The sequence below is a fragment of the Pholis gunnellus genome (assembly GCF_910591455.1).
Source record: "Pholis gunnellus genome assembly, chromosome: 19".
In the NCBI taxonomy this organism is placed as follows: domain Eukaryota; kingdom Metazoa; phylum Chordata; class Actinopteri; order Perciformes; family Pholidae; genus Pholis; species Pholis gunnellus.
The window spans coordinates 12,515,076-12,540,553 of NC_136546.1; the positions used below are offsets into that span (position 1 = coordinate 12,515,076).

Sequence of the window (25,478 nt, forward strand, 5' to 3'; positions counted from 1 at the left end):
CAATCAGTCTACAACAGTCATTTAAATGTAAATTTTAGGAAAAGGCCTGCAACCTGCAGGAAATGGAGATCCTAATCTGAGTAAATAATATGCGTGTGTTTGTAGGCTGGCTGGAGGAGACCCGGCCCTGTCAGACCTGGTGAGGAGACGCGAGGCGCTGGCTGTGTGGCTGGAGCAGGCAGAAAACGCTGTCAGCTCCTTACCCGTCACTGCCACTGACAGCAACCTCAGAGAACTCAAGGTACAGCAAGGCCCAAACAGGCTCATGTTAGTGTGCAGGGTTTTTCTATTTCTGCTCCAGAGCTGAAAGATTTCAGCTGTTTTCATGGTCAAGCTCTACCCTCATGTTGCTCTCCGTATCTCAATAACAAGCCAAGCCTGTCAAACCCAGTAAACATACAGAGACCCTAACTCACGTCTGTTGATTTTTACAACACAGTTTTGTTGAAGAAAATACAATCGCTCTGTGTTTTCGGGTCTTCATTCCCTCCTGACAGCCTCAGCCAGACTTTTCCTCTGTGGACACATTGCAAACAGTACAATAAAGGTGTTATGTGGCTTTATGGATCAACTCTGTTCTACTGCTGACATTCACAGTCTTACGTCTTGATTTCATTTTGTCTTTTGATTTATTTCATCAACAAATCCGTCCGTCTTCATGGGATTAAGTTTCAGTGCTTTTTCCCTCGCAGGTCCTTGCCGAGGGAATGGATGCACAGAATGAACGTCTCGGATGGGTTAACAAGCATGCTCCTCAGATCCTGGCCAGTCCAAATGTGAGCCCTCAGAGCAGAGACCAGCATGTTGGCAAACTGAGAGCCATCAACCTCAACTGGAGCAAGGTGCAGACTTTTTCTTCGTTTATTATTCTGCCTCCGTCTTCCAAGTTTTTGTATTTGGTGACAAGGTGAAAGCAGCTTTATACTGTAAACATTGTAATACTGTAATGTTCACCGTGTTTTACAACATGTTTTACGACGGCTGCAACACGTCCTGTCCTCCTTGTTTTCTTCACTTGCCCTTTGACGTTCTCTCCTCCCACTTGTTTACTCGCCTTCTTTCCTCTGCAGGTGACCCATGAGTTGTTGGACAAAGTCGGGGAGGTGGAGACCAACCTGCAAAGTCATGCCCAGTTCCAGGACAGGATGAACAGGCTCACTGACTGGGTCGTCGTCACACACCAGACAATCGTGACCAGGGGCTTGAGCCCCGGCCAAGCACAGGTAGATCGCCTGAATACAATACATCACAAGACACCTAACATCACTGCAAATCTGTTGTTGTTTTTATGACAAACATACAAGTTGTACCTAAAGGGAGTTCTTTCCTGTTGTAGTCTCTGGAGGCCTCCATGAAGGACAGGAAGAAGGACCTGGAGGACCTGCTGGCTCATTCTATAGAGCTACAGAGACAACAGCAGCTGCTGCCTCAGGAAAAGGTCCCAGTTTCCATAGCAATATGATTTAATAATGATATACTGCTAATTGTTACATGCAATTATGCCATATTGCTTGTTAAAGTGCCACAAATTTAATTGGCTGTCCTATTAAAAGCTGATGCACTCCTGTTTCCTGTTGCTGAAAATGTTGTCATTAATTATACATTCCCATCTCTGAATTCATGCGTAATAGGGTAAGGTAGAGGAGCTGGCAGGCGATTGGAAAGCTCTGGATGGTCGACTGAGGGAATCTCTCCAGCCACCCGTCTCTCCATGGACACAGCACCAACATGTCGTCCAGCACCAGCAGCTTGGTAAAGAGATCTAGGATTGCACTCATGAGTTCTCTCACTTCTGTATCCTGTATTGTCAGTACTAAAGGGATGTAAGAAATTTGACTTCCCATTGAAGTATTAAGCCTTTTAATGGGACAGAGGAAATTAGATATTGGATCATTAACAGGAGGCGACAAAAATATAAACATGTACAGGATGAAATAACAAATAAGAGGTGAGCAACAAATTCCTGCTCGTGGAACACTAAAACAAACCCTGATGCCTCATTCATCATGATTTAGTGTGATGGCAGAATCCCCCGAGAGCCATTTGACAGCAGCATCTCCTCTCTCGCTCTAACATCTTAAATGTTCATTGCATCATTTCCTCATAAAGAAGCTCTATATGTCAACATTACCTGGCTTTTTTTCCCCCCCCTGTCCCTGCTCCAGTGTCTGCTGTCCCCTCAGCCGTGCAGATGGCCAGCCTGGTTAGCGAGGACCCTCGCCACCAAACCCCGCACACGCCAGAGAGCGTGGCGCCCACCGACCTCAACGAGACTGCCACCGAACTGGCCAACTGGCTTCTCCTCATCACGCAGATGCTGAAGTCTAATATCGTCACTGTGGGGGACACGGAGGAGATCAGGACGACGATGGGACGTCTTCAGGTGAGAAATGGGGAGGCAGAGAGGACAGACTGAAAAAAAGTTGACGATGTGATTGTGTGATGAACATTCATTCATGGAATAGTACATAAACTGTCCTATGAGCGGTACACTTTGTGTGACAGTGTGTGCTTTTGTGCCTCGTCCTTGGCAGGTGACAAAGAGTGACCTGGAACAGCGTCACCCCCAGCTCGAGGACATTTTCACCCTGGCACAGAACATTAAGAACAAGACCTCTAATCTGGACGTTCGCACATCCATTACCGAGAAACGTATGCAGAAAGCAGTTTTAAAACACAAAGACAGCATATTTTTTTTTTTCAATACAATGGCTTGTTTTCAAGGTGCCGTCATTACTTTCTGTTTTTGTGACCGCATCTGTCTCCGTCTAAAGTGGAGAAGGTCCGCAGCCAGTGGGACAGCACTCAGCATGGTGTCGAGGCACGGCTTCAGCAGCTGGATAACATGATTGGCCACAGCAACCAGTGGGAGGAGCAGAGGAAGGAGGTCAACGCTCTAATTGGGCACAACGAAGGACGTTTCCACAACCTTCTTCAGCAGTCCAGCGACCCCCTGACTAAACAGCTTGCTGACAACAAGGTTAGGGAAAAGTTGAACTGCTAGACTTTCTCTCCATGTCCTCTGGGTGTCTGTCCTTCCGCTGGTCATTTGTTATGAATCTATAGTCGCGTCATGACGGTAGATTAGAAATATACTCGAGGGGAATTTGTCGGCTCACTTTCCTAATTGAGAGAAAAATCGTATGCGAAACCAAACTTTACTTTAATAAAAGTATTAGAGCTCCTTTAACGAACTGTATAAGTCTGTGCAAGGTGGGACTGAATAAATCACCTCTCTGCAGTATCACTTTGAACCCTAATAGCATCCGTACACCACATCATCCATCATTTTAATTTGAGATGATGACTTCTCCGAGAGTTTCTGGAAACAAATTCTGCCTTCATGAGTGTGTCCGACGCATTACAAGAACCAAACACTAGAGGGCAACTGAGTTTAATAGAATCCGGCAGGTTAGACACACGGCTATCTGCTCCTGGTTTGTGTGGTTTCGTGATGATGAGTAATTGTCCATTTAAAATGGTGAAGTGTACCTTTTCGTTAACAGAACAGGAGGCTGGGGGTCAAATATGGATGACTTATTTGCCAATGCTAAATCTGAAATAATGATATGGCCTCATGAATAACAGTTGTGGTCTTATGTAACCTGCTTGATTAAGTAGAGGTTAGAATAACAATGTCAGATTGCTGAGCAGTGGAATAACAAATGTCTTTGTGTTTTTAGTGCCTGAAGTGTAATTTGATTTTATGAAGTTTGTAGAATAGGTTATTAATAACTAAAGCTGGCCAAAAGGGCTGTGCCAACAGGGCCCGTCATATTTGTCACAGTTTCAGTCACAATGATCCTAATGCCACCGCGTTGATTGTTTTATAGGCGTTCCTCCAAGACCTGGGCCGAGGCCAAGCTGCAGTTGTGGCCTTCAACGAGCTCTCCAATCATCTTTTGCGGGAGTATTCTATTGACGACACCAGGAGGATCAAAGAGGTCACAGATAAGCACAACACTGCCTGGAACAGCATCAACAACAGGTGCACACACACACACACACACACACACACTCACCTGTTTACCTGTGCATGCAGTTTGATTGTGTCACATGCAGGGGCTGCTATTGCTGCCAGTATTTAGTCATGCACTGCCTGCTACAGCAGTTAAACTCCTAAATCTTTCCACATGTGAAGTCACGTATTTGACTCGTCGTTATTGATTGGCAGGGCAAGTGACCGCCACGCCCATCTGGACAGTGAGCTGAAGGGCCTGCAGATGTCTCTCAGGGAGCTGGAGTCCTTCCTCAAATGGCTCCAGGAGGCAGAGACTACGGTCAACGTTCTGGCCGACGCCTCCCAGAGGGAAGACTTGTCGCAGGACTCCGCCCATGTGAAAGAGCTGAGGCGACAACTAGAGGTAGGGCTATAAACAGATAGAGGAACTTCCTGTGTGTGTGGGTGTGTGTGTGGAATCTATGCACAGGTGCTAGCCTATTATCTCAGTGTCATCCTCCATTAGCGCATCCTTCACCATTAGGTCTGAGGCAGAGGTGTGTGTGGGTGTGTGGGTGTGTGGGTGCATCCATGTGTAAGTGGCTGGTTTAAGGTGTGTGAATGAGAGGGCATACAGAGGGCGTGTGAGTGCTTGTATGCATGGAGTGCTGCTCATTGATCCTCTTGTCCTGTGCTGCTTAGGAATTCAGTGTGTGTGTGTGTGTGTGTGTGCTAGTGCTCCCTCGCACCAGCTTGTCATTTACCCAGACCTCCCTTCGGGGATCTGTTGACACACCTCATCTTATGCTTCATGTAACGTTTTAATCCCCAAATCGCTCCACCTCACCCTTGCAACGGATAAAACGGGCACTGATATTCTTTGTTTTGAAATGCTGCCCCTGTCAGCCGCGACCTCATCTCTTTTGGATTGTACACTGAGGGGCTGTCATTTGCACAACCTCCTTTTCAGACATTGCTGTGTGTGTGTGTGTGTGTATCCAAGCTTGGTCTTTGGATAAACCCCTTGTCCCTGAGAAATTGCTGCAGTGTCGTACATCTTCGAGAGAGACCGAAAGCTTAAGGCCAATAGCATCTTTTGGTTTCATTGTCTTGAATGGCACAGTTCTATCCCTCCTGTTTCCAGGATCCAATTAGTTAAAAGCAGGCCAAGGTTATAGAAAAAAAATTACAATGAATCACTGCATGAATAGCCACAAAGATTTCTGAGGATTCATTAACTGGGTTAGGACGGGAGGCTAAGAGCCGCTTGCAGCTCATTGTTAGGCCCTGGCTGGATTTGGTCTGATACAATTCTGACCATTGAAAAAAGGACGTTAGTATCACTTTCATCTGCCCGTTACAGGGATCTGGGATTTGTTGTGTCAAAACACGATCCATCATTTTAAGCCCCACTTTCAAAGTTACAAAAGGACACTTTCTTTATACTATTACATTTTATGACTAAAAAGTCATCTCGAAGGTCAAGTGTGGGGTAAATATGATTTAAAGTAATCAAGCTGAAATGTAGATTACGCAACAGTCTGAGGCTAATATCTCTAGACATACTGGCACATTAACATATCAGATCTTATTGAGTTGATCATCGCATACTCTTTTTTTAAAAAAAATGTTATCCTAATTTTTTTTGTTGTCCAAGTTGGAGTCAAGATTTATGGATGGCACTCGTGTAGAAAGTGGAAGAATAAAACCACCTTTGAGCCTCAGAGGATGTGTGTGGACATGGAGAGTTGTCTCCACAAGCCTTTTATGAACTCACAGTGATTGCTCGGCTTTCTTTAATCACAACATTTGGCCACAAGCCATTGTCATTCTGACTTCTTTTTTCATATTAAACCTACAGTTAGTGGTTTTAGGAGCAGTGACAAATACAAATGTGGCACATTAGCGGACATTTCCTGGAAACATAGAGGCTGAATGGATATTGAACAACTGTCAACTGAGACATGTGATGCACTCATGACTGACTGGACCACAGGATTCACCAGCTTCTGTTAGAAATACACTGAGGGACTCAATGATCGCCTGTATTTCTATCTGTTTCCCTCTGCTCTCCACTCGTTATGCTAAGCTAAGCTAACTGAACCACCTACTGGCTCTATAGCCACTACTTACTGTCCACGAAAGAACATGACAGTGCGATCAACCTTCTCGTCGACTCTCAGCAAGAAAAGCGAACGCTTATATTTCCTAAAATGTAACTTCCATTAATATGTGTTTAATTTCAGACTCTCGTAGATTGAATACTTAAAACACATTTTTAAGATGCTTCACTGTAATAATGTTTCACGATCTTGGCATTGGAGGAGTTACAGGAGGGCATTATGGATAAAATCCTTTATTAATGTGTAGTACAATGTGGTATAGTTTATTAAAGCGGGTGAGCAAATTTTGTGTAAATCCAATTTTGTCATAAAGCAGTCCTGCTTATTAATTTCCAACATTGTCTTCAACGGTGCATTACAACCGGAGTCATTAAAAAAAGGATTGTTACATCTGACTCATTTTCTATCATCTCGTAGTACATAATAAGATCATATCGCCTAACTGTTGCTGCAGCCGGTGTGTGTGGTATATCTTATATAAGACCCCCCCCCCCCCCATCACACTACACCACACCTCGCATGTGGACACATGGTGGAAGGCCTCGCAATGATGGCATCAGCAGAGCAGTGCAAAGGTGCACACAGCGGGAGGAGCTGCTTCTTTTTTATCAAACTCAACTTTATCTTTTGCTGTAGGCATCAGAAATGTACTTGTGCGTGTGTGTGTGTCTGTGTGTCTGTGTGTGTTGACCACAGCAATGTGAGCAGCAGGGACTTCTTAGCTGAGACCCGTGTCAGCGCCATTTAAAACTGAGCCCCTGAAGCAGAGTTGGTACTTTGTGGACGGATCGGAGTGGACTCTGTAGCCAGTTAAATCTTAACTAAACACAGCACCTCAGTAAGCTCATCATGATCCCCTCTCCGAGTGACTGTGTGTGTGTGTGTGTGTGTGTGTGTGTGTGTGTGTGTGTGTGTGTGTGTATCTGTGCACAGGCCTGTCGGTAAATGATGATTACTCTAGCTGGCTGCGCAGGTAAGCCGCGTGTTGGTTTAAAAGGAATTTGTTTGTGTTCATTTGTCCCCCTCCGCCTCGGAGTCTCCCTCCCATCTGTATGAAGAGACGCGGCAAGCAAGGGACCCAGTGCTGTGATGCAACCCCGTAGTGCGCGTATGTGTGTCAGTGTGTGCTCATTTTAAATGCATGAGTCATAGTTACTGGCAGCCGTCGGCGTGTAGCATGCTGCCGCTGGGCATTACAGATGTTTTTTTTAAGTGTTTTTTTTTATCCTCACTTCAAATAGATGCCCCTTGTCTTGTGGTTGGGAGAAAGAGAGGCTTTCAACAGCACTTCAAATGGAAGTCAAGAGAAGGAGTCCAAGACAACATGAACGGGTTTAAAATACCCAGCGCGTGTGATACTGTGTTGGTCAGTGGCTCTGCAGGAGCTGAGTGGCTGCTTTATGATAATCTCTGCTGATCGTTCACCGCTCTCTGTTTCTTCTCCTGCCTCTTTGTCTCTTGATGTCATCTCTCCGGTACTTGTGTGCTTCCAGCGGATTTATTCTCGACAGATTAAACCGCTTTCTGCATCGATAAAAGTTGCTTAAAAGCCCCTTATCTTCTCTTGCCCTTGCCCTCCTACCTTCTCTCCCGCTGCTCTATTTTCCTCCCACTTTCATCATTTATCTGCAGTTTTTCCAGTAAGACCTCAGTCTTTTCCTCTGTTAATCTTTGGAAAGCTGCATATGGGCCACATAAACACGACACATAACGAACACATGTGCTCTGATTCTCTCTTTCTCTCTTTCACTCACACACCACAAGGTTGCAAAGTAGGAGGAGCTGCTGATGTCTGAAGTACTTCTTCTCCGCTGTGTTTTTCCTGTTTTTAATAATATCTTCAGTGTTTCTCAACATAGATAGTATTTTGGATTATTAGTTACATGATAGTGTCGATGTATGCTTTGGCCATCTGTTTTAAATACTTAAATGAAAGTGTGATGCAAATAAAAGCTTTAACATTTGTGTGAAATAGTGTTTGGTGAGGCACATGGCTTTAAACACTATGCGATACCAATGAGCCTCAGCTGCCAAATGGAGAAGAGGCTGATTAAAAATGCTTTGTCGTTGCGACTGGGAATTTGCTGAATTGCATTGACCCTTAATCTGAAAGTCCGGCATTAGTGGCACATCAGAAATTTAAACTTGGATGTTTCCCAAATGCTCTCTGACTCGTAAGGTACATGGGTTTGTAATTTTTTACTTTTATCAAAAGAAACAGATTTTTTTTTTATTTTAGTTACTCAGCTTTTGTCCTCATGATTCAACCAGGAGAGTTTCATGTCCATCCAAGCCTTGGACGTGCTCCGTCACTAACATCGCCAAGGCAGAAGATGAATGGGACATTTACTTCCAGGAACCCTGGACGGTAGAAATAACTCCTCCCTCTCCGTGACTCTATTGTGTGTGTGTGTGTGTGTGTGTGTGTATGTGTGTGCATCTCATTTGTGCACCGAGTTCTCGCTCAGTCGCCCTCACTCTCTCACTCTCACTCTGCCTGTCTCCCGCTCATTGATCTGTTGGTTGTCTTGCGTAATGTCATTCTACCTTCACGGCAGAGGCAGTGTTTGTCCTCCCTTACACTGCTGCTTTTGATCTGGCTCTCTCCCTTTTCTTCCTCCGCTCTCTCTCTCTCTCTCTCTCTCTCTCTCGCCCCCTCTCTCTTTCTGTGATCCAAAAGGAGTACTATGTCCCTCCTTCTCTCCATCTCTCTCCGGATCAGCGGCAGTAAAAAGTGAACCGCGCACGATCAGCTTCTCTTCTCGTCCAGTACAACTCGTGCCTCTCCTCTCTCCTCTCCACCCTTGCTTGCCGGCACTTTCCACTCTTGTCTCCCTCTTGATTTTTTTCCCCCTCGTTCTTTTTCTTCTTCTTCATTTCTTCTTTTTTTTTTTCTTCTTCTTCTTCGTCACCCTCCTCCGACTCTGCCGTCACAAGTGATTTGTTTGATTCTCTTCTGGCTCTGCAGTTGGAGGGTGCAAGTGTGAATGTCCGCGTGGAGGAGAAAGTGAGTGTCTCGTCTTGTCCTGCTCGCCGGCATCATCGCTTGTGTGTGTGTGTGTGAGAGAGAGTGACTGTTTATAGAGAGAGAGAGAGAGAGAGAGAGATAACTGAGGCGGCACGCACTGTGTGTAGTGTGTAGTGTTTGTGTGTGTGTGTGACAAAACATGGGGGCATGCTGAGCTGAGTACGCTCGCAAGTGTGTGTGTGTGTGTTTTTTTTTTTTTTTTTCTCTCTCTCTCTGTGCATGTGTGTGTGCGCGCATCACGTCAGCTTGGCTGGGGTCTGGTCGGCTGGCTAGGGAGAGGGAGAGGGAGAACAATATGAGCGGGGTAGGGCAGTGCTAGCATGCGGACCAGGAGCAGGCTGCTGCAGAGTTGTAGCAGTCTTAAGATGATGGCTATGGTCCGGACCTCCCTCCAGAAAGTGGTGGTCTTCCTACACAGGCTCCAGAGGATGGCCATCTCCTCCCCGCGCTACCAGAAACTCTGCAAGGTACGTGGAATCCAGGAGAGAGAGAGAGAGAGAGAGAGAGAGCGGCCGGAGGACCGGGAGTTTTTGTTTTTGTTTTTCCATCCTTTCCTTTTAGATTAGTTGGAAGTTTCAACATGTGTCCAGTTGATTCTTTTCAATTCATTTTTGACTTTACTCTCAAAACTTTCATGGCGTGTTTTGGAGGCTTTTGGATTTGTTTTGAAGACGATATTCCTGCTTAATGTAATGGCTGTTTGGCTTTGTGCATCCCTCACAGCAGATAGTCCCAAAGTTTTTGCAGCGTATGTGTATTTTTTTTTTCTTCCCCCAAATGTAAATGTCACAAATCAGGAACGGCTCGCCAAGTAATCCATCTATGCCACGTCCATGTGATTCTCCTTTATTTTGAGTCTGTTTTATTCATGAGTCATTTGGTTGTCAAGACATTCTGTTCCAGGAGATGTTCTTTTGCGTCTGTCACCTCTACAGTATGTCGTTAAAAAAATAATATATATATATATATATATTTACCTCACTGACTTGAGGACTTTTCACACCTTTTCTGCATAACAAATAATGACTCCAATGGTGTGTCCCTGTCGTGGCGAGTGTGCACCGATGTCTGTATATTGTTGGTTTTGAAGTGAGTTTTGACTTTAGGCATAAACAAACTTAACAAGGCAGAGCAGAGGATGTGCTGTCTTTGAGTGAGTGCATCGTCTTGAGGCTTTTGCGGTTCGCGAGGGGCATCCTGACTGGAGATACTGTGTGAGTGAAAGGAGACCTGAATTCCTCAGTTGTTCAGAGGATTGATGGAGAGAGTTTTACTCTATAAATGGCCGAGAATGATTAACTCCCTTTAATGAAATTAATTTGCCCAAATCGCACGCAGCAAATTCATTTGAAAAGAGTTTAACAGACTCGGTGGTCTTGCTGTTGAATAAAACAAAAAACAAAGCCAGTCGTATTACAGCTGTTTGTCAGCTCTGACGAGTTCACCGTAGAGGAAGCGATTGCTGCTGTGTGGGTGGACTTGTTGTCATTTTCTGCCTCTGCTGTTCACTATTGATTGCTGATCTTCATTGCTTTCTCTCTTGCCTTGCACAACATTGACCCGCTCTCAGTAAGAGGGCAGAGGGGACCAGCTGTTGCGATTTGACAGTGCAAGAGACTAATGCATCAGACCAGGTTCTGATTACACGCCAGCTTCAATCATGCTCCAACAAACATGTGGTGGTTGGACTTAATCCATCTTTAATCCATGAATCCATCGCTCTTTAGGGCTCCAATCTTTTTTTTTTCTAGTGCACGTGTTTCGCTGGTTTTAGCGGTTTACTTTGTATTTATGCCAAAGCGGGATGACGATGTCAATTTAGTGTACTTAACTGTATTTTACAGGTTTGGTTCACCTCTCAAGTCTCTTAAAGAAAGGGAAACATTGAATGGATTAGATAGATGACCCAAGGACAAGACTCTTTCTCAGTTATTTATCTTGCTGATGCTTTGCTTGTTTCTGCTTAGTTTAGCCAATTCTGGGGAAACCAAGTGAAATCCGATCATTCCTGCAGCCCTGCAGGTGTACAGAATCTGCGCATTCAATGCTCTTTCTTTCATTGTTCAAAATGTTGCACCCGCTTATTTGGCTCCGTTCAGCACCCTTAGGCTACACCTTCCTGGAATGCGTCCCTACCGGTGGGAGGCATCAGTCATTCCACACCCGATTACCCTCCCTTGGGTTGCATCAGTCATTCCAGCTTCGTTTGGCCTTCCCTTGGGGGAATCAGTAATGCCGGGCTTGTCCTGCCTCCCTAGGGTGCGCTCGCTGGCTGCCAGACTGGAACAGTGACTTCTGCGTGATGGATTTGCTCGGGGCTCACCCTCTGGGATCGGGCCATTCTTTCTGCTTCAGGACAGCGCTGGTCCTAAAACATCCCACATGGCTGTTGTCTGACTCGGGATGGTACGCACTTAAATGAACGAGTGGCCTCCTCTTATATTGATTTAAATGATACACAACCACTGAGGGAAATAACTTGAGAGAAGTTATGAAAATTCTTTATTTTCCATGGGAAGATAATGTATCGATACCAACCGGTACCTGAACATCAGCATATGAATAATCATCAGCTGAATGTCTGACCAAGTCAACATTCTGGGTTTTATAGTACATACAGGCTTTATTTTACTCTTGGTAGCCCAGTTAAGCTGCAAATCCAAGCTCATCTTCTAAAACTTAATGACCGCCGTGCCAGTTCACCAAGCTATGAGTGATGGGGAACTTTATAAAGTCTCCTGAGTAATAACCAACTCATTGTTTTTTCTCCTTCTGTTAATCGTGCTTTGCTGGTAGCTTTTGGGTCTTTGTGTGCCCTTTTAACAGCACTCATTATGTTGATGTATAATACTGCGCTTTGCAGACTTTGCAAGCAGAAGCCATTTAGCTTCAACCGTTTTTAGAATTGCATCTATTATTTGGTGCTTATATTGTGTTTTTTCTCCCGCTTTCCCAATTCAAAGCAATAATGTTTAATGAGCTAGTAGGCAATTAGGGATATTTTACATCTATACAGTGCTGCTCCCCAAGGCCTTGTTTATGTGTATGGTCCTATAGTGTATTTATACCACACACAGAACCGCACTCCCTACCATTGAAGACGCCAGCTGAATTCCTTAAATGTACATGTGAATCATTGTACTGTCCTGATTGTTTCTTTTCACATTAACTTAACTCTCGGTCCTTCTTCTTCAGTGTTCTCGCCTCTTCTTTGCTTGCATGCACATTTGTGACATGACTAGTTTACTGGTTAAGAGCACTTCTGAGTAGCATGCCTGGTTGGCTCACACTGAGGCACACAGAGGGCCCCGGCAGCTCATCTCATCTCCTCACTTTTGCTCCGTCTCTCTCTCTCTGTGTGTGTAATCACTAGCTGCGAATTGGCTGAAGGAGCCACGTCCCTCCTGAGGAGTGTCCTCCCACTCTCATTACTGTGGCATTGGCTTCTACTGTGTGTGTGTGTGTGTGTGTGTTTCAAGCCAAAACCCACTGAAGAAACAGCCCTAGAGCCTTGACAGAGTATAGTCATGCCATCTCTTTCCTATTGTTTTTCTGGCAAACATGTTGGCCTTTGTCCTCCACACTCCATCCACCTTTGCTTGTGGCTCACTGTTACCCCAGGACAGGTGACTCAGGCATGGGCGTGGAGCCCAGCTGCCTGCCCTTCCCGTCCTTGAGCTCCAACGGGGTCCGATGGGTTATTAGCAAGTGTTAGCATTAGCAGTTAGAGCCTCAGGTGCACCCCCCCCTCCCACACACACACACACACACACACACACTCGTCCCACTGTTACCTGGCTCGCACTCAAATCACAGATTTTTTTTTTGTTTCACGCCTGCTTAGACAAATTTAGTGTACGGACACACATGCCCACAATGCATTCTGTTCTCTCACGCACATTTATTCACTCAACCACAATTATATATACACGCACACACACACACGCACACACACACACACACACACACACACACACACACACACACACACACACTTTCTTACTCTACAGCTAGGCCGAGTGATGAGTCACTGACAGGGGAATTATATGGGAACAGATTCATAAATGTAGATCATTTAAATTCATCAAGACAATATTGGGAGAGAGCAAGGGACAATACAAGAACATGAAGACGGGATTCTGCTCCCAATCAACATTACATGTAAATCACCGCAGATGGACCTGCTAATGGCAGTAGTGGTGATTTGCAATAGCACTTAAATCATGGATACAGCACAGAGTTAAGTTGTTTTCCTGTTCTCAATTGGCATTTCTGGAGCAAGTGACCGTTTGATTAGGAAGAGAAACTCCCCTTGTAATTGACAAATGCCATCCTGGGATTAGATGAAAGCTGCAATAAATTATACTATATATTATTAGATGCAAATATAAATGGAGAGAAAGTCGTTCAATCTCCCTACCTCTCGCTCTCGCGCTCTCTCTCTCGCTCTCTCTCGCTCTCTCTCTCTCTACTTTGTCTCCAACATCCAGTAAACCCATTTATTGAGCCAGTGTTGCACGTGTGCGTCGGGGTTTGTGTCTTTGTGCACTACAGCGATGGATTTTGTGCACACACTTCCATTAGTGGCTTTCAGGCAGCAGCAAGCTAAACCTGCTAATGCATGTGTGGTTTATCGTCGGATGGAATTTAACGGTGCTCGACGCTCTGTAACCACAAGGCCCTCAACATGCGACGGTCAGGGCAACAGCAGATTGTAGCCAGGGTGGAGGGAAAAGGAGGGAGAGACGGACACACTGCTATCATGGAGAATTACATTTGTGTTTATTTTATGGTTGCATTAATATTGCTTCACACTTCTCTGTATTGGTTAGATATCGTGATCGAAAAGCGTAGTTTTTAAAGCAATGCTTTCGAGGCTACATTGAGTGAACAAAATGTTTTTCACTCATTGGATAATGATGACAACAACTATTTAGTAGAATGAATCATTACATTTCAGAGAGGGTGGGCTACTGTATTCAGCACTTTGGCAAGTAGAGCTTGATTGTTACAGGAAATGTTTAGGTCTGAAGCCAAGAGGCGATTAGCTTAGCTTAGCATAAAGACTAGAAGCAGAGGGAAAAAGATAACATCAACCCATCGTATCTTCTTTGTGTAATCTGTATACAAACAGAAATGTGTAAAAAAACGTGCATGCTGTAAATCACGTTTGCAGGCCAAACTCATCGCGCACAGCCATACAAGAATCATATTAGTGTAACATTTTCAAACTTATGAAGAATACTTAAACAAGACAAAGTAATGAATGCTAACTTTCAGTAGAGTACTCGACTTTATACTTGAGGCTACAGACACATTTCAGGTGTGCACTAAAGGTACTGAAGTTCAATACCCCGCTGTACTGGAACACTTGTTTGTTTTTCAGACAGCACATTCTGCCAAAACTCTCTGACTCACCTGCCATCATGATTTATGGCCGGCCCAGACTTTCAGCGCCAGATCACGCCAAGTTGAGACAGGATAAAGATTGCGATGTCCTGCAGGCTCAGTGGACAAGAGGCACGTTCCACACAGCGTTCAACTCCGTCTCAAGATTTTGGCCGAACAGAGAGAGAAAAGGGGACACATTGACTTAGAGTGACCGGTGAGAGGCAGGAGGCAGTGATGTTGCCAGCTTGAAATCTCTCTGACCTTCCACTCGCCCCCCCCCCTTACATCGCCAGGACCATTTGCCACACCGAGTCTGGGGTCAGCCTAAGTGGGGGGAAATAAAACGAGCGGTGCAATCATTTTTTCCCTTTGCTGCTCCTTCTAGTCCTGGTCTGACGGTCAATCTACAGCGATGAGGCCTGAGCTCTGCCCCCCCGCCAGTGTACCTCCCTGCCAATATCTATGGTCGGTGCTGACTCACAGCCCGTTATCGTACGTGAGCGTCTCTACCTCCGTGGTGCTGACAAATATCCCGGTTTCAGATTGGAGGAGTGATTACGATGTGTAATCCTCGCTCGAACACACTCACACACATAGTGGCCCACTCAGCCAGCCTCACACACACACACACAATCGATAACATTAGGCCGGTATAATGATCAGAAGGGTATAGACCTATTTATTATTAAGCAGATTTGACCTAGAAATCACATACTTCTTTCCTCCTCTCGCCGTTATTTTCTCCTCTTTTCTCCTCTTTTCTCCTTCGTTTGTCCTGCCCTTCTGTTTACCCACTTTCACTTCAACACTTATTCTTTCTATTTAGTGTTCCTCTACCTTCTGGCCATTTTTCCTCTCCTGTCAAGGGTAATTAATTCCTTAAAAAGAAGTGGCACATTTGCTGAGAGATAACTTTGCTCCTTTTACGTCTCAGCGGTTTGCCATTTAATTTCTGTGGTGCACTTAGCCCAAAGAATTTAGTATTTCCTCTGCTCTGTGGAAGACACATTTTAGTGATTTACCACGAAAGTCTTTGTTTTGCTCTTTCTGAAGCTGGAAAGTATGGCGCCACACTCTCCCCTCATGCTGTACCTGTCTTTTTCCTCTTCTGTTGCCTCTTCCAATTTCCCGAAAACCACCCCTCAGTAGGTTAGCATATGCTCTGGCTCATATCATCCTCTTTCCATTTATGCCGTCATCTGCTCTTTGCATGCCACTCCTAAATCATTCATGCTCGCCCTCTTTTCCTCCCATCCTCCTAAAACCCTCTGCCCATCTCTTCCTCAAGTTTTACACAGATGGCGTCCATGCTACTTGATGCCACGCTTATGACGCAGATCATTACATGCTGCTGAAACATTGATCAAACGCTTTCTCTGACACGGTAACATCTAATTATGCAGGGTCAGATATCCAGTTTCCATCACTGAAACTCCCACATTATATGTGGTTTCGCCTTAATTCGTCTGTTTTGCTTCTATAGAGCGTTTTTGAGTGATAAAGAGCTTGCTTAGCAGCCTCCTTGGAATGGATGAGAGGATGTAAAAATCCTCAGGTTAATGATGAATTAAAGAAATATGTCAACAATGTATCAAAGAAGACCTTACTTAGTGAATCTTCTGAATACCTTGTTGATCAAAACATTGAAAATTCAATTGAAGGTAGTTGGGGGGGGGGGGGGGGGGGGGGGGGGGGGGGTGGATTCAAAAAAAGATGCAGAAGAAGTACAACAGAAAAAATAATACCAAGGACAAGGTACAGTGTTGAAGGAAATAGCAGTGTGCGTTGGTTAAAGGAGGCGCATAGTGCAGTGAGCATCCCCTCAGAGGTAAATTCGGTGGCGCGGCAAAACAAAGAGTTACTGAAAATGGTTCCACTGTTATATCACAGGGAGATTAAAGATAAATCCTGCTATATATAGTTTGTAATCTGCAGGAGGCTACAGCCTGCAAGAGCAGCCGGAGTCAAATTGATATGATGGGTAGTCGGAAGCACTTCACAGACGTATTTGAGTTAGCATAATATCTTAACTTTGCCCAAAGGAGTTCTTGCTGTTGACATACAGTTTGTGCGCAAAGCAGCTTTTGGTAAAACTAAAACGACACATTAAATCAGAAATGTCTTTTTCACACGTCGTGGTTAAAAGATTAGACACGAGACCGCTCCATCAAATGTGTGATATTCAAGGAAGTTGACAGCGGGATCAGAGATGACAGGAAAAGGATCAGCGTGAGCAGCGAAAGTGTTTGTGGAAGACAGTCCAACATAAGCTTTAACTCCGCTTGAGTGGTACCTTCACACGTCGGACCACGGACATCAAAGGGAATTCAGAGCTGTTAGACGTGACGAGGAATCAAATTTGATTCACCACAGGGCTGCAAGTGTGGGTGTTCATTAGTTCAGCGCATTTCATAGTTATCACCCAAATGTCTGAAAAGAGGGACATTTTCACTCATCACCCCGGAGGGGATGAGTCTAGCTTCCCCGAGAAGGAAGCAAAGGAGGGCGAGTCAAAAAGCAACAGACGAAAGAAAAACATGTCTGGAAAGAAAATGGCTGCCAAGTTTGTTTTTTGTTTTTTTTCGGGGGAAAGAACTGAGGTGAGGCAAAGACAGACCATGGCATTGTAGAAGGATAGAAAATACAAAATATATTTGAAAAAGGAGAAGTGGGAATTTGACATGCAGAAGGATGGGAAGAAAGAGGATGAAGAGACGAGAGCCCGAGAGAGGAAGAAATGGTTGATAGAAGTGTACAATTGCTTTTTACATCTTTGAGGTTTGCAGGGTTGATTTGAGGGTCACCGGAGAGACAATCTCACACACACACGCACACACACACACACACACACACACACACACACACACACACACACACTGGATCGATCCAAGTGCTCATTTTCAGTCAAAAGCATATTCTCAGATTGAACATGGGGTGAAAACTCATTTATTGCTTCAGTACATCGGCTACAAGGACTTCATTTTCACCGACTGCCTTGCCTCCCACTGTGGACAAAAGAGAAAAACCAGCAAAGCCTATTACACGTTTGTGCAGTTTACAGCCAGGTAGGTCGTGTTGAGTGTCTCCCTCTTTTAGTCTCTGTCCCCTCTTCAGCGTGTGTGCGTGTGTGTGCGTGTGTGTGTGTGTATATGTGTGTAAATTTGTGTGCCTGCTAAATATCATTGGGATTAGTACCAGGGGCTTAATTAAAAAGCAATTACCTTTGGTCGCTGTGGGCGACGCTTGGCGAAGAGTAGCTCGACTAATCTGGTGAATGGTGCGATGGACCCTCAGCGTGCATCACACACACAAACACGCACACAAATTGTGCAATTGTCTGCCGAATTAAAGGGGGATTAAAACAATTGTTAATTAGTGAAGAGGGGTAGAGGCTAAATGGTCGAGAAGGGGCTTCATTCCCCTCTGCCTCACGTAGCCTCTGTGCGTTTGTTTATGAGGTTAAAGGGGCAAATGATATGCCCAGAGAAGAATAAAGTCCGATGGGCTAGTTAGCATGCTCTCTCCCTCCCTCTGTCCGTCTCTCTCTCTCTCTCTCTCTCTCTCTCTCTCTCTCTCTCTCTCTCTCTTCCGTTTTTGCTCTCTAAAGCCTAAAATAAGTTAGCACCAGAGCAAATCTTTTAATTTTAAAGCTTCAATTAGATGTTGTTAATGGTAGTAATTAGATCATCTCTCTGAGACTCACTGCGAAGTGCCCTTGAAGAACCCTGTATGGTGGAGACGGTAGACAGAGCGAAATCTGCCATATATATATATGTGTGTGTGTGTGTGTGTGTGTGTGTGTGTGTGTTTGTGTCTCCTTTACCGTTACCCTGACGGATCTTTCTGAATACAAAGGATGCTTTGTGTTGACTCCTAAAACTAGAGATTTATGTGTGAGGGTGTTTGGGTAAAGGTACAGGGATAACAGTATATAGTTTGAAGCTAAAGGATAGGAAATGTAAGTTGCTCCCAGCAAGATGTTTGAACGTGCTAAAAACGAACCCGGCCTGTACCAACGGCTTTCAAACCAGACCTGGGTGAGTTATATGCTTGCTTTGAAAAGGTTTCCTCACAAATAAAAACATCTAAACTGACAATAGACCAACACATCATATAGCACGGCACAAAATAAATATAACTTCTACTAGAAGTTGCCACTAAGCCATAGGCTTAGTGGCAATAATACACAGATAACACAGATCAACTATGCCTTTTCCCATATCGGCCAGATGAACGTGGCTGCCTCAAAATGACTCTCTCAGTTGAATTTGTTGAATTTTTACGTGTAGGAGTTGTGGAGTAGATGGTTTTAGTGCCGCTCTCCTCTGGTCAACCGCATTGGCTGTGCTCAGTCCCTCCCCCTGTTTCCCAGTGGGCATTGCAGATCCATTAGCAACACATTACACACATCGATTTGCAGAGTCAGGGTGTGAAAGAGAGAGAATTTTCTTATTGAATTAGATTTGAAAATAATCCAACCCAGGCCCAAAGCTTTTCGCAACAAAACAGACCCAACGCATGCTCCGTGGTCTGGACCCGTCGGGTTCGGGTCAGATTACTGAACTCTGCTCTTAGCTGAGACGTGGTCAGGTCTGTGTGTGTTTGTGTGTTTGTGAGGACACAACGTTCTCACAGCAATAGTAAAATCAAGGGAAGCATCCAAATTGAGATCATTTTAAATGAAGTGTGAACTATTCCTCCGTTTGGGGTCATAATTATGAAGTGGGTCAAGGTTAGGGTTCATTTTAGAATTCGTGTTTTTTTTTTTATTCCTCACAAAGATAGAGCTAAAGAGTGTGTGTGTGTGTGTGTGTGTGTGTGTGTGTATATTCTGTTTGCCCTCAAGTTCATCGATTTGTGGTAGTTCATCAAGATTTAATTTTGGATTGATGTTTTCCATCCCGGAGAGAGACCATTAATTACTACTAACCACTCTGGGAAAATACACAGACACACACGCACAAACAAACACACGCACACGCGCTCAGAGGTAGACACCTCTACCCCTGGCTGATGTATCGTAATTGTCCTCTATCCTCTTTCTATCCTGCCATGCTCTATTTATAGCCCTTTTTAGGCCCCGCCCTGCCAGACAGTGCCATGGCAACTAAATGATTGACAGGGCAATCGACAAGCATGCTCAACCAATCTGGCACTCTCCTTCCTCCTGTTGACCTTCCCTGAGACATCACTAGTGTCTGACTGTCTATATACTTTCGCTCCACGCTGCCTGTGTGTGTGTGAGATCATAACTCACGTTCGGATGGCCTTGCACCTCGCTGCCAAATGTCCCCCCTCACGCAGAGAGAGTACCCAGCTCACGGAGGGGATGTGGGCCATAAAACACTCACTCACACACCACCTTTACTGTGCTCGACTACATTAACTACTTACACTTTAACCTCAACCTGCGTGCCTGTATATTAGCCGGGCTGTCAGTTTTTATTCAAAGTTTGAATTACCCTTTGAAGTGAGAAAAAAAAAAGTATCAGTTATCAGTTGTGCTAATCATGACAACACCTCAGATGTAAAAATGGTGGTGACATTACTCAATGTATAAATTCAGGTTGTCACTCGAGTGAGGCAACTGAAAGAAACCAAGTCGGTTATACAGTGTTATGCTTTGGATATATTTCTAACACGCGATATGTTTTGATATTATCTCAGGTATGAAAGATGCCTTTTAATCCTCAAGAACATAAGCATTCGAGCTATGCCCAACTCATAATAGCGTAGCTTAGCGGTTCCTGGCCTCCAGAGTGTGCACACAGGAGGTCAAGTGTTTTGTTTTGTTTAGAATAAAAAGAATGTCGGGGTAATGAGAAAATGAGCAGCAGTAGCTGCACTTTGAAAGAAAAGAGCATCACTTACAAAAACATAAACCTTATCTGAAAATGCTGTCACTCTGATCCCCAACGATATATGCAAGCCATATTCAAGGAGTGCAGTACAAACAAACAAAAACAGAAAAGTCATACTCTTTTCAGATAGTATCCGTTTTAATTGTTATTTTGGTGCAAGTTTGCAGCCATGGTACTCAATTCAAATTCATTCTCACACGAACAGCAAAAACGGACCGAATGCTACGTCCAGTCTGAGTTCTACAGTCCCAGTGGCTTCACTTTCACCGTATATACTGTATCTGTCTTCCTCTCTGTTTGGCAGGAAGATGAATTGGTTTCCCTGGAGCGTTGCTGTACTCACCGCTAACTCTTCAGCAACGCTGAACCACTCAGATTCTTGTTAGCACTCCAAAGATATTAATTCTTCTTAACTTCATAACGTTTGTTGACAGCATGGGGGGGCTGACTGTCTCAAGATCAGCAGAAGTATCGCGTTCTGACGGGCTGACGAACTTGAATTTGGCATCTCAGTGCGTCTATCAGCTGAAGTATTGTAATTCTTTGCGGCTTTACTGACTTACATATTTGTTTGCTCTTCTACTTGCTCGAGTGGTTTGATAAAGACTTTTAGACAAAGCTTATCAAACGGTTTACCATCTGTCTATCTGCAGTAAACAAAGTGGAGTGTCTGTGTCTTTCTCTCCAACCATATCCCTCACCTTCTCCTCCATAGCAATACTTAACATCTCATCTTTGTGTGAAAAGACTGATAGCAATAACAGAGTGTGGGCTTCATTGTGCATATAGGTTACTATACCATATAGGGAGCAAGCATGTACTGCAAATACTAGTTTCCATGGCAGTGTCACTGGCTGGAAGAGAAAAAAAGGGACCACTGAGCTGGCAGGTGGGAGGAAATGAAAAATAATGAAGGAAGAAGAAATGTCATTTCGCCCTCCACATGGAGCGGTGTGTACTTCGGTCACAGTCAAAGACGTGTCGGAGCTAGTTGGCGTAAAGGTTGCTGTTTCATAACCGCAAACCGGGATGAAGGCCGGCCACATGAAACGGTCCTGACACGAGCTGTAACCTTCGTCCACTCACCACTGCTACAGTGAACCACGCTAACCCTCGTCACGCACAACAACATCAAAACCAGCGTGATGTCGCTGCACGTGCGTGATTTAGTTTTAAGGTTAGGTTAAAGTAAAGACAAAACTGAAACAGGCTATTAATGTTTGACTTATATTTCAGACGCGTACCTGAGAAAAATAATGCAAAGTTAGAAAGCATTACTTACAATAATCCCAATGCCGACTGGTCCTGAGTAGCACAGACGGAGGCTAATCAGATATACCTGCAAGTCAGGGGACAGGGTCCGCTATGCTCGGGGAAACGAGACCTGAGTGCATCGAATCAATCAAAGTTAAATGATTTATGAGCACAACAATTACAGGAAAGTTTTCCATTTTTATGACAAATGCCAGTCAGGCTAAAAGAAGGGTCAGACTGCCAGTAAAGCATTTTAGAGAGAAGTGACAGCATTCGTGCTCATTCATAGTCTGGCTTCAAGAAGGCTGTTCATTGTTCATTCCCAGCCATTCAAATCTATGGTACAGATATTTTAATGGCTTCAATTATGATTAACCTGGCTTGCACTAAATAGCATGCATTAGAGTAACTGTATCTGTTTTCAAACTCGGCTGCTCACCCTGTCTGAGGGTACGACGTGTTCTCATTAGAAACGAGGCCGTGTGTGTTCGTCAGGCGTTTTTAAACCCTTACCGCTGGTCTCGCCACTGTTGTGTATGTGAACACCAAGCAGATGATTGTTTGACCGGACTGACTTGTGATTTGCAAGATTATAATGGAAATTAATGAGGCAGCTCTGTGCTGCTCTTATAAAAATACAATAATACAAATGAGCAATAAAAAAAAAACTCCACAGCTGATTGTGGCGAAATGCACTTAGTACTCGGATGTGAATTCTGAATCTTAATGTCCAGCTAAAGCTCTCTGGGGCATTGCAGGCGACGTTGCTGCCACGATGCCATTTCATCAAATGAAACAGTTGTAAGTCTGATTGAATTGCTCCCAACCAGCAGAATTGTATTTTGCCCGCAGTATGAAGGATATTGGGCTGATGTGCTGTGTTGCCGAATTGCTTCTGGAAACTGCATGTATTACGGGGCTGAATTGGAGGGGACAAATAGTCGCTGTAATGGAAGATGGCCTTTCGGCTTTGTCTGTAGTGTAACTCAGTTTTTCCCAGGCTATTGTGGATTTTATTCACTCCTATTCTGCAATTTCAGCACAGAGCAATCACACGCGGCAGAGCGGCTTTTCCTCTGTTTCGACTCCGTCTACTTTTTTCATTTTTCTTCGAAGTTTCTGTGCGAGTGGCCTGCTGTGCCCCGGTGACTTAAACAACGGTGGCGTGAGATTACACTTTTTCTTCTGTCTGGGCCCACTTGTGTCTGTTTATATACTCGCGCTGACAGGCCTGGGCCCTTAAGCTCGGTGGGAAATCAATTTAGGGCTCCGACCTTTCCATAGACGTGTCACTCATCACTTAATTGCTCGGTTCACTAGTGTACTTTAATTAACACACACACACGCACAGCAGCTTTGCAGCTTTTTATATAGTTTGTCACGGAGCAGACTAGATTGATAAATGGCTTTAACGCTGGAGGTGCTGACTGGTGTTTGTGAATCAAACGCTGATTGGCTGCTCAGTTAGGACGTCACACACACTCTGTCTCTAACTCCCTATTTCCATCGTTTTTCTCTTAACTGCCTCTGCCTCGCTGTGGGTACCGAGTGCCTTGTTAGGGCTGAACTGACATTTATAAGTGGCTTCCTTTAGAATGATTAAGTTGTTTCAGACCATGATGTACTGGAATTACTAAAACGGCAAATATATCCGGGACATTCGTAGCTTAAAGGGCATCTTTTTTTACTTTAGGGAGAAAAAGGAAATGAGTCATTTCATTTTCCATTTTAGCTATATTTTAAAAAAATACACACGCTTCCAGTTTATCAAAGAAACTAATGCATATTAACTTGATTTTACACTCATTTTCTGTCCATGAGGGCTGTGTCTCCGTGATATACGGAGATGTGTTCTTGTGATTAAATCCGACAAGTGCGATTGAAATGCCGTCAGCAACATCTCCAATGTTTTTTCTCTTCATGGCTCTATGTATCAAAAATTTCACATTGCTTCATACTTCATGGAAAATCAATTTGGAAAGAAAGAAACGGCAGCACCGCTTGCACAAACAAGGGCCTGGCGAAGCGGTTCATGTATATTTAGTCAAGCATTGAGTTGATCCTTCAAAATAGATCGATTTTGTAGACAGAAAATCACTAATAGTGGGAACATTTTAGTTTGGAGTTGAGCTAATTTTGGTGTACTAGAGATGGTGTGTGTGTCATTAGTTCATTTTGCTAATGGGTGAGTCATTGTTGCTTCACTCCTACGACAGAATGTACAAGGCACATTTACAGAAAGGACTTCTCCTGCTACAGATTATTATTGTTTTTCTATACTTTGCTGTCCTGCTCCCCTTACTCATAGACTAACCTTCCAGCTCATCAACGCATCCCTCTCTCAACAGGATTGTTGTTGTAATTATTACATCAATAGGATCAATTTGGATTTGATGTTATTTTTCATTGCAGCCGAGGTTATCTTTGAGTCTGGTGAGCTTGTTTGCTGCCTCTCTGTGGCATTTTGTTTTATTGATGCAGTCTAGTTTTATGAGATGACCTTTATGATAATATCATGTGCTGCATATTTCTGTTCGCAGGTGACGTGCTAACGTTGGCATTTTTTAATATTTTAGATCAGATGAAGGATGCCTGCTGGTTTTCTGTGCACTGAGGAAAAAAAATGAAACCCGTGATCTTTGATTCAAAACCTTTCCATGCCTATTGGTTAATATGAGAAATACATTACAAACAAGCCGCTAACGAGGCAATTGATTTTTGTGCCGACATTTTCAATATTAACTGTACTATGTAACATTTTATATTGGGTAAAGAAAATGTGATCGATGAATCTTTGAGTTTTGACTCCAAAACCTCTGGAATCTGAATTCTCCAACCTGCCTGTTTCTTGATCTATCCCAGAGCTGCTGAACCTCATTTTAGAGAAACTACAGGAAGTCAAGTGTATATGTGATGTTAGTAAAACAATAGCAAATCAGCATACAGTAGTCGTTGCAGCAATTTCATGGTTATGGTTACGTTTATGGTGTACTCCAATTCATTCCAAGACTTCTGTCTGTTTTTTTTTTTCTCTCTTCCGTTTCCCATTATACGCATGCAAGAAAAACACAAATCAAGTTAACACGATGCGAGTAGTTTCCTTAATTGCTCTCAGTGGTTTTTATACAGCAGTGCCCCGAGACTTTCATATTTAACCTGCACAGATGTTATTAAGCCTTCGGACATGAGGTTGGCTTATGTCTTGTGTCTGCACCACAGTGCTGCAATACTGTGTGAAAACCAACCCCCTCCATTGACCTCAAGGATGTACCCATGTTTCCGTGTCACAGCTGGGCCAGTCACAGTCCACATCACTACACGATGAACCGGTCATCTGAGTAAAATGACCCATTAAAATGAACCGTTCTGACATTGTGCTAACACAAGAAGGCAACAAACATCCTAAACTGTATCTTTGATTTTGTCAAACAAAGGTACAGTATAACATCCTGTACTCTTCTGCTGTACCTCCTTATCTTTCACGCTGAATCCATCAAAACGGTCACCTTAATTTGTTTTTCAGCCAGTGTTGTAATTAGGTTACGGTCTTCTTGTCTCCCTTCCCCTCACCATGTTTTACATAGTTGCTGCACATAAATTAAATTTATATCTGAGTCAATGAAAAAAAAGAAAGAAGACGTTTTGGTGCTTTAGGACAGATTTCTTTTCTCCACTTATGGAAAGTAGTGGGTCACATCAGATCATCTCTGTTTGCCTTTTCCCCGTGCAGCTCTTTCTTCTTTTTCACTTATTTGCTTTTCATACTTTCCTTGTCTCTTGAGCCAGGCACTTTGGAAGTCGTAGCTAACTAGCATGCATCGCTAAATAGTCTCTGTTTTTTTCCTGAATGCCTGTCAACATGAGAGTCATCAGCTCTTGCT

The 25,478-nt window shown here is 44.0% G+C and overlaps 1 protein-coding gene across 2 annotated transcripts in view; it reads left to right on the plus strand.

The window, feature by feature from the left end:
• Window positions 1-25,478, plus strand: part of utrn (utrophin) — a 162,094-nt gene that overhangs the window by 51,306 nt on the left and 85,310 nt on the right. For both annotated transcript variants that reach the window (XM_079180292.1, XM_079180293.1), the window contains exons 46-55: window positions 106-241; window positions 693-842; window positions 1,071-1,223; window positions 1,337-1,438; window positions 1,632-1,752; window positions 2,166-2,383; window positions 2,535-2,652; window positions 2,775-2,980; window positions 3,834-3,988; window positions 4,175-4,364. In XM_079180292.1, coding sequence (XP_079036418.1) covers window positions 106-241; window positions 693-842; window positions 1,071-1,223; window positions 1,337-1,438; window positions 1,632-1,752; window positions 2,166-2,383; window positions 2,535-2,652; window positions 2,775-2,980; window positions 3,834-3,988; window positions 4,175-4,364 — 1,549 coding nt within the window. The remainder of the gene's footprint in view (window positions 1-105; window positions 242-692; window positions 843-1,070; window positions 1,224-1,336; window positions 1,439-1,631; window positions 1,753-2,165; window positions 2,384-2,534; window positions 2,653-2,774; window positions 2,981-3,833; window positions 3,989-4,174; window positions 4,365-25,478) is intronic.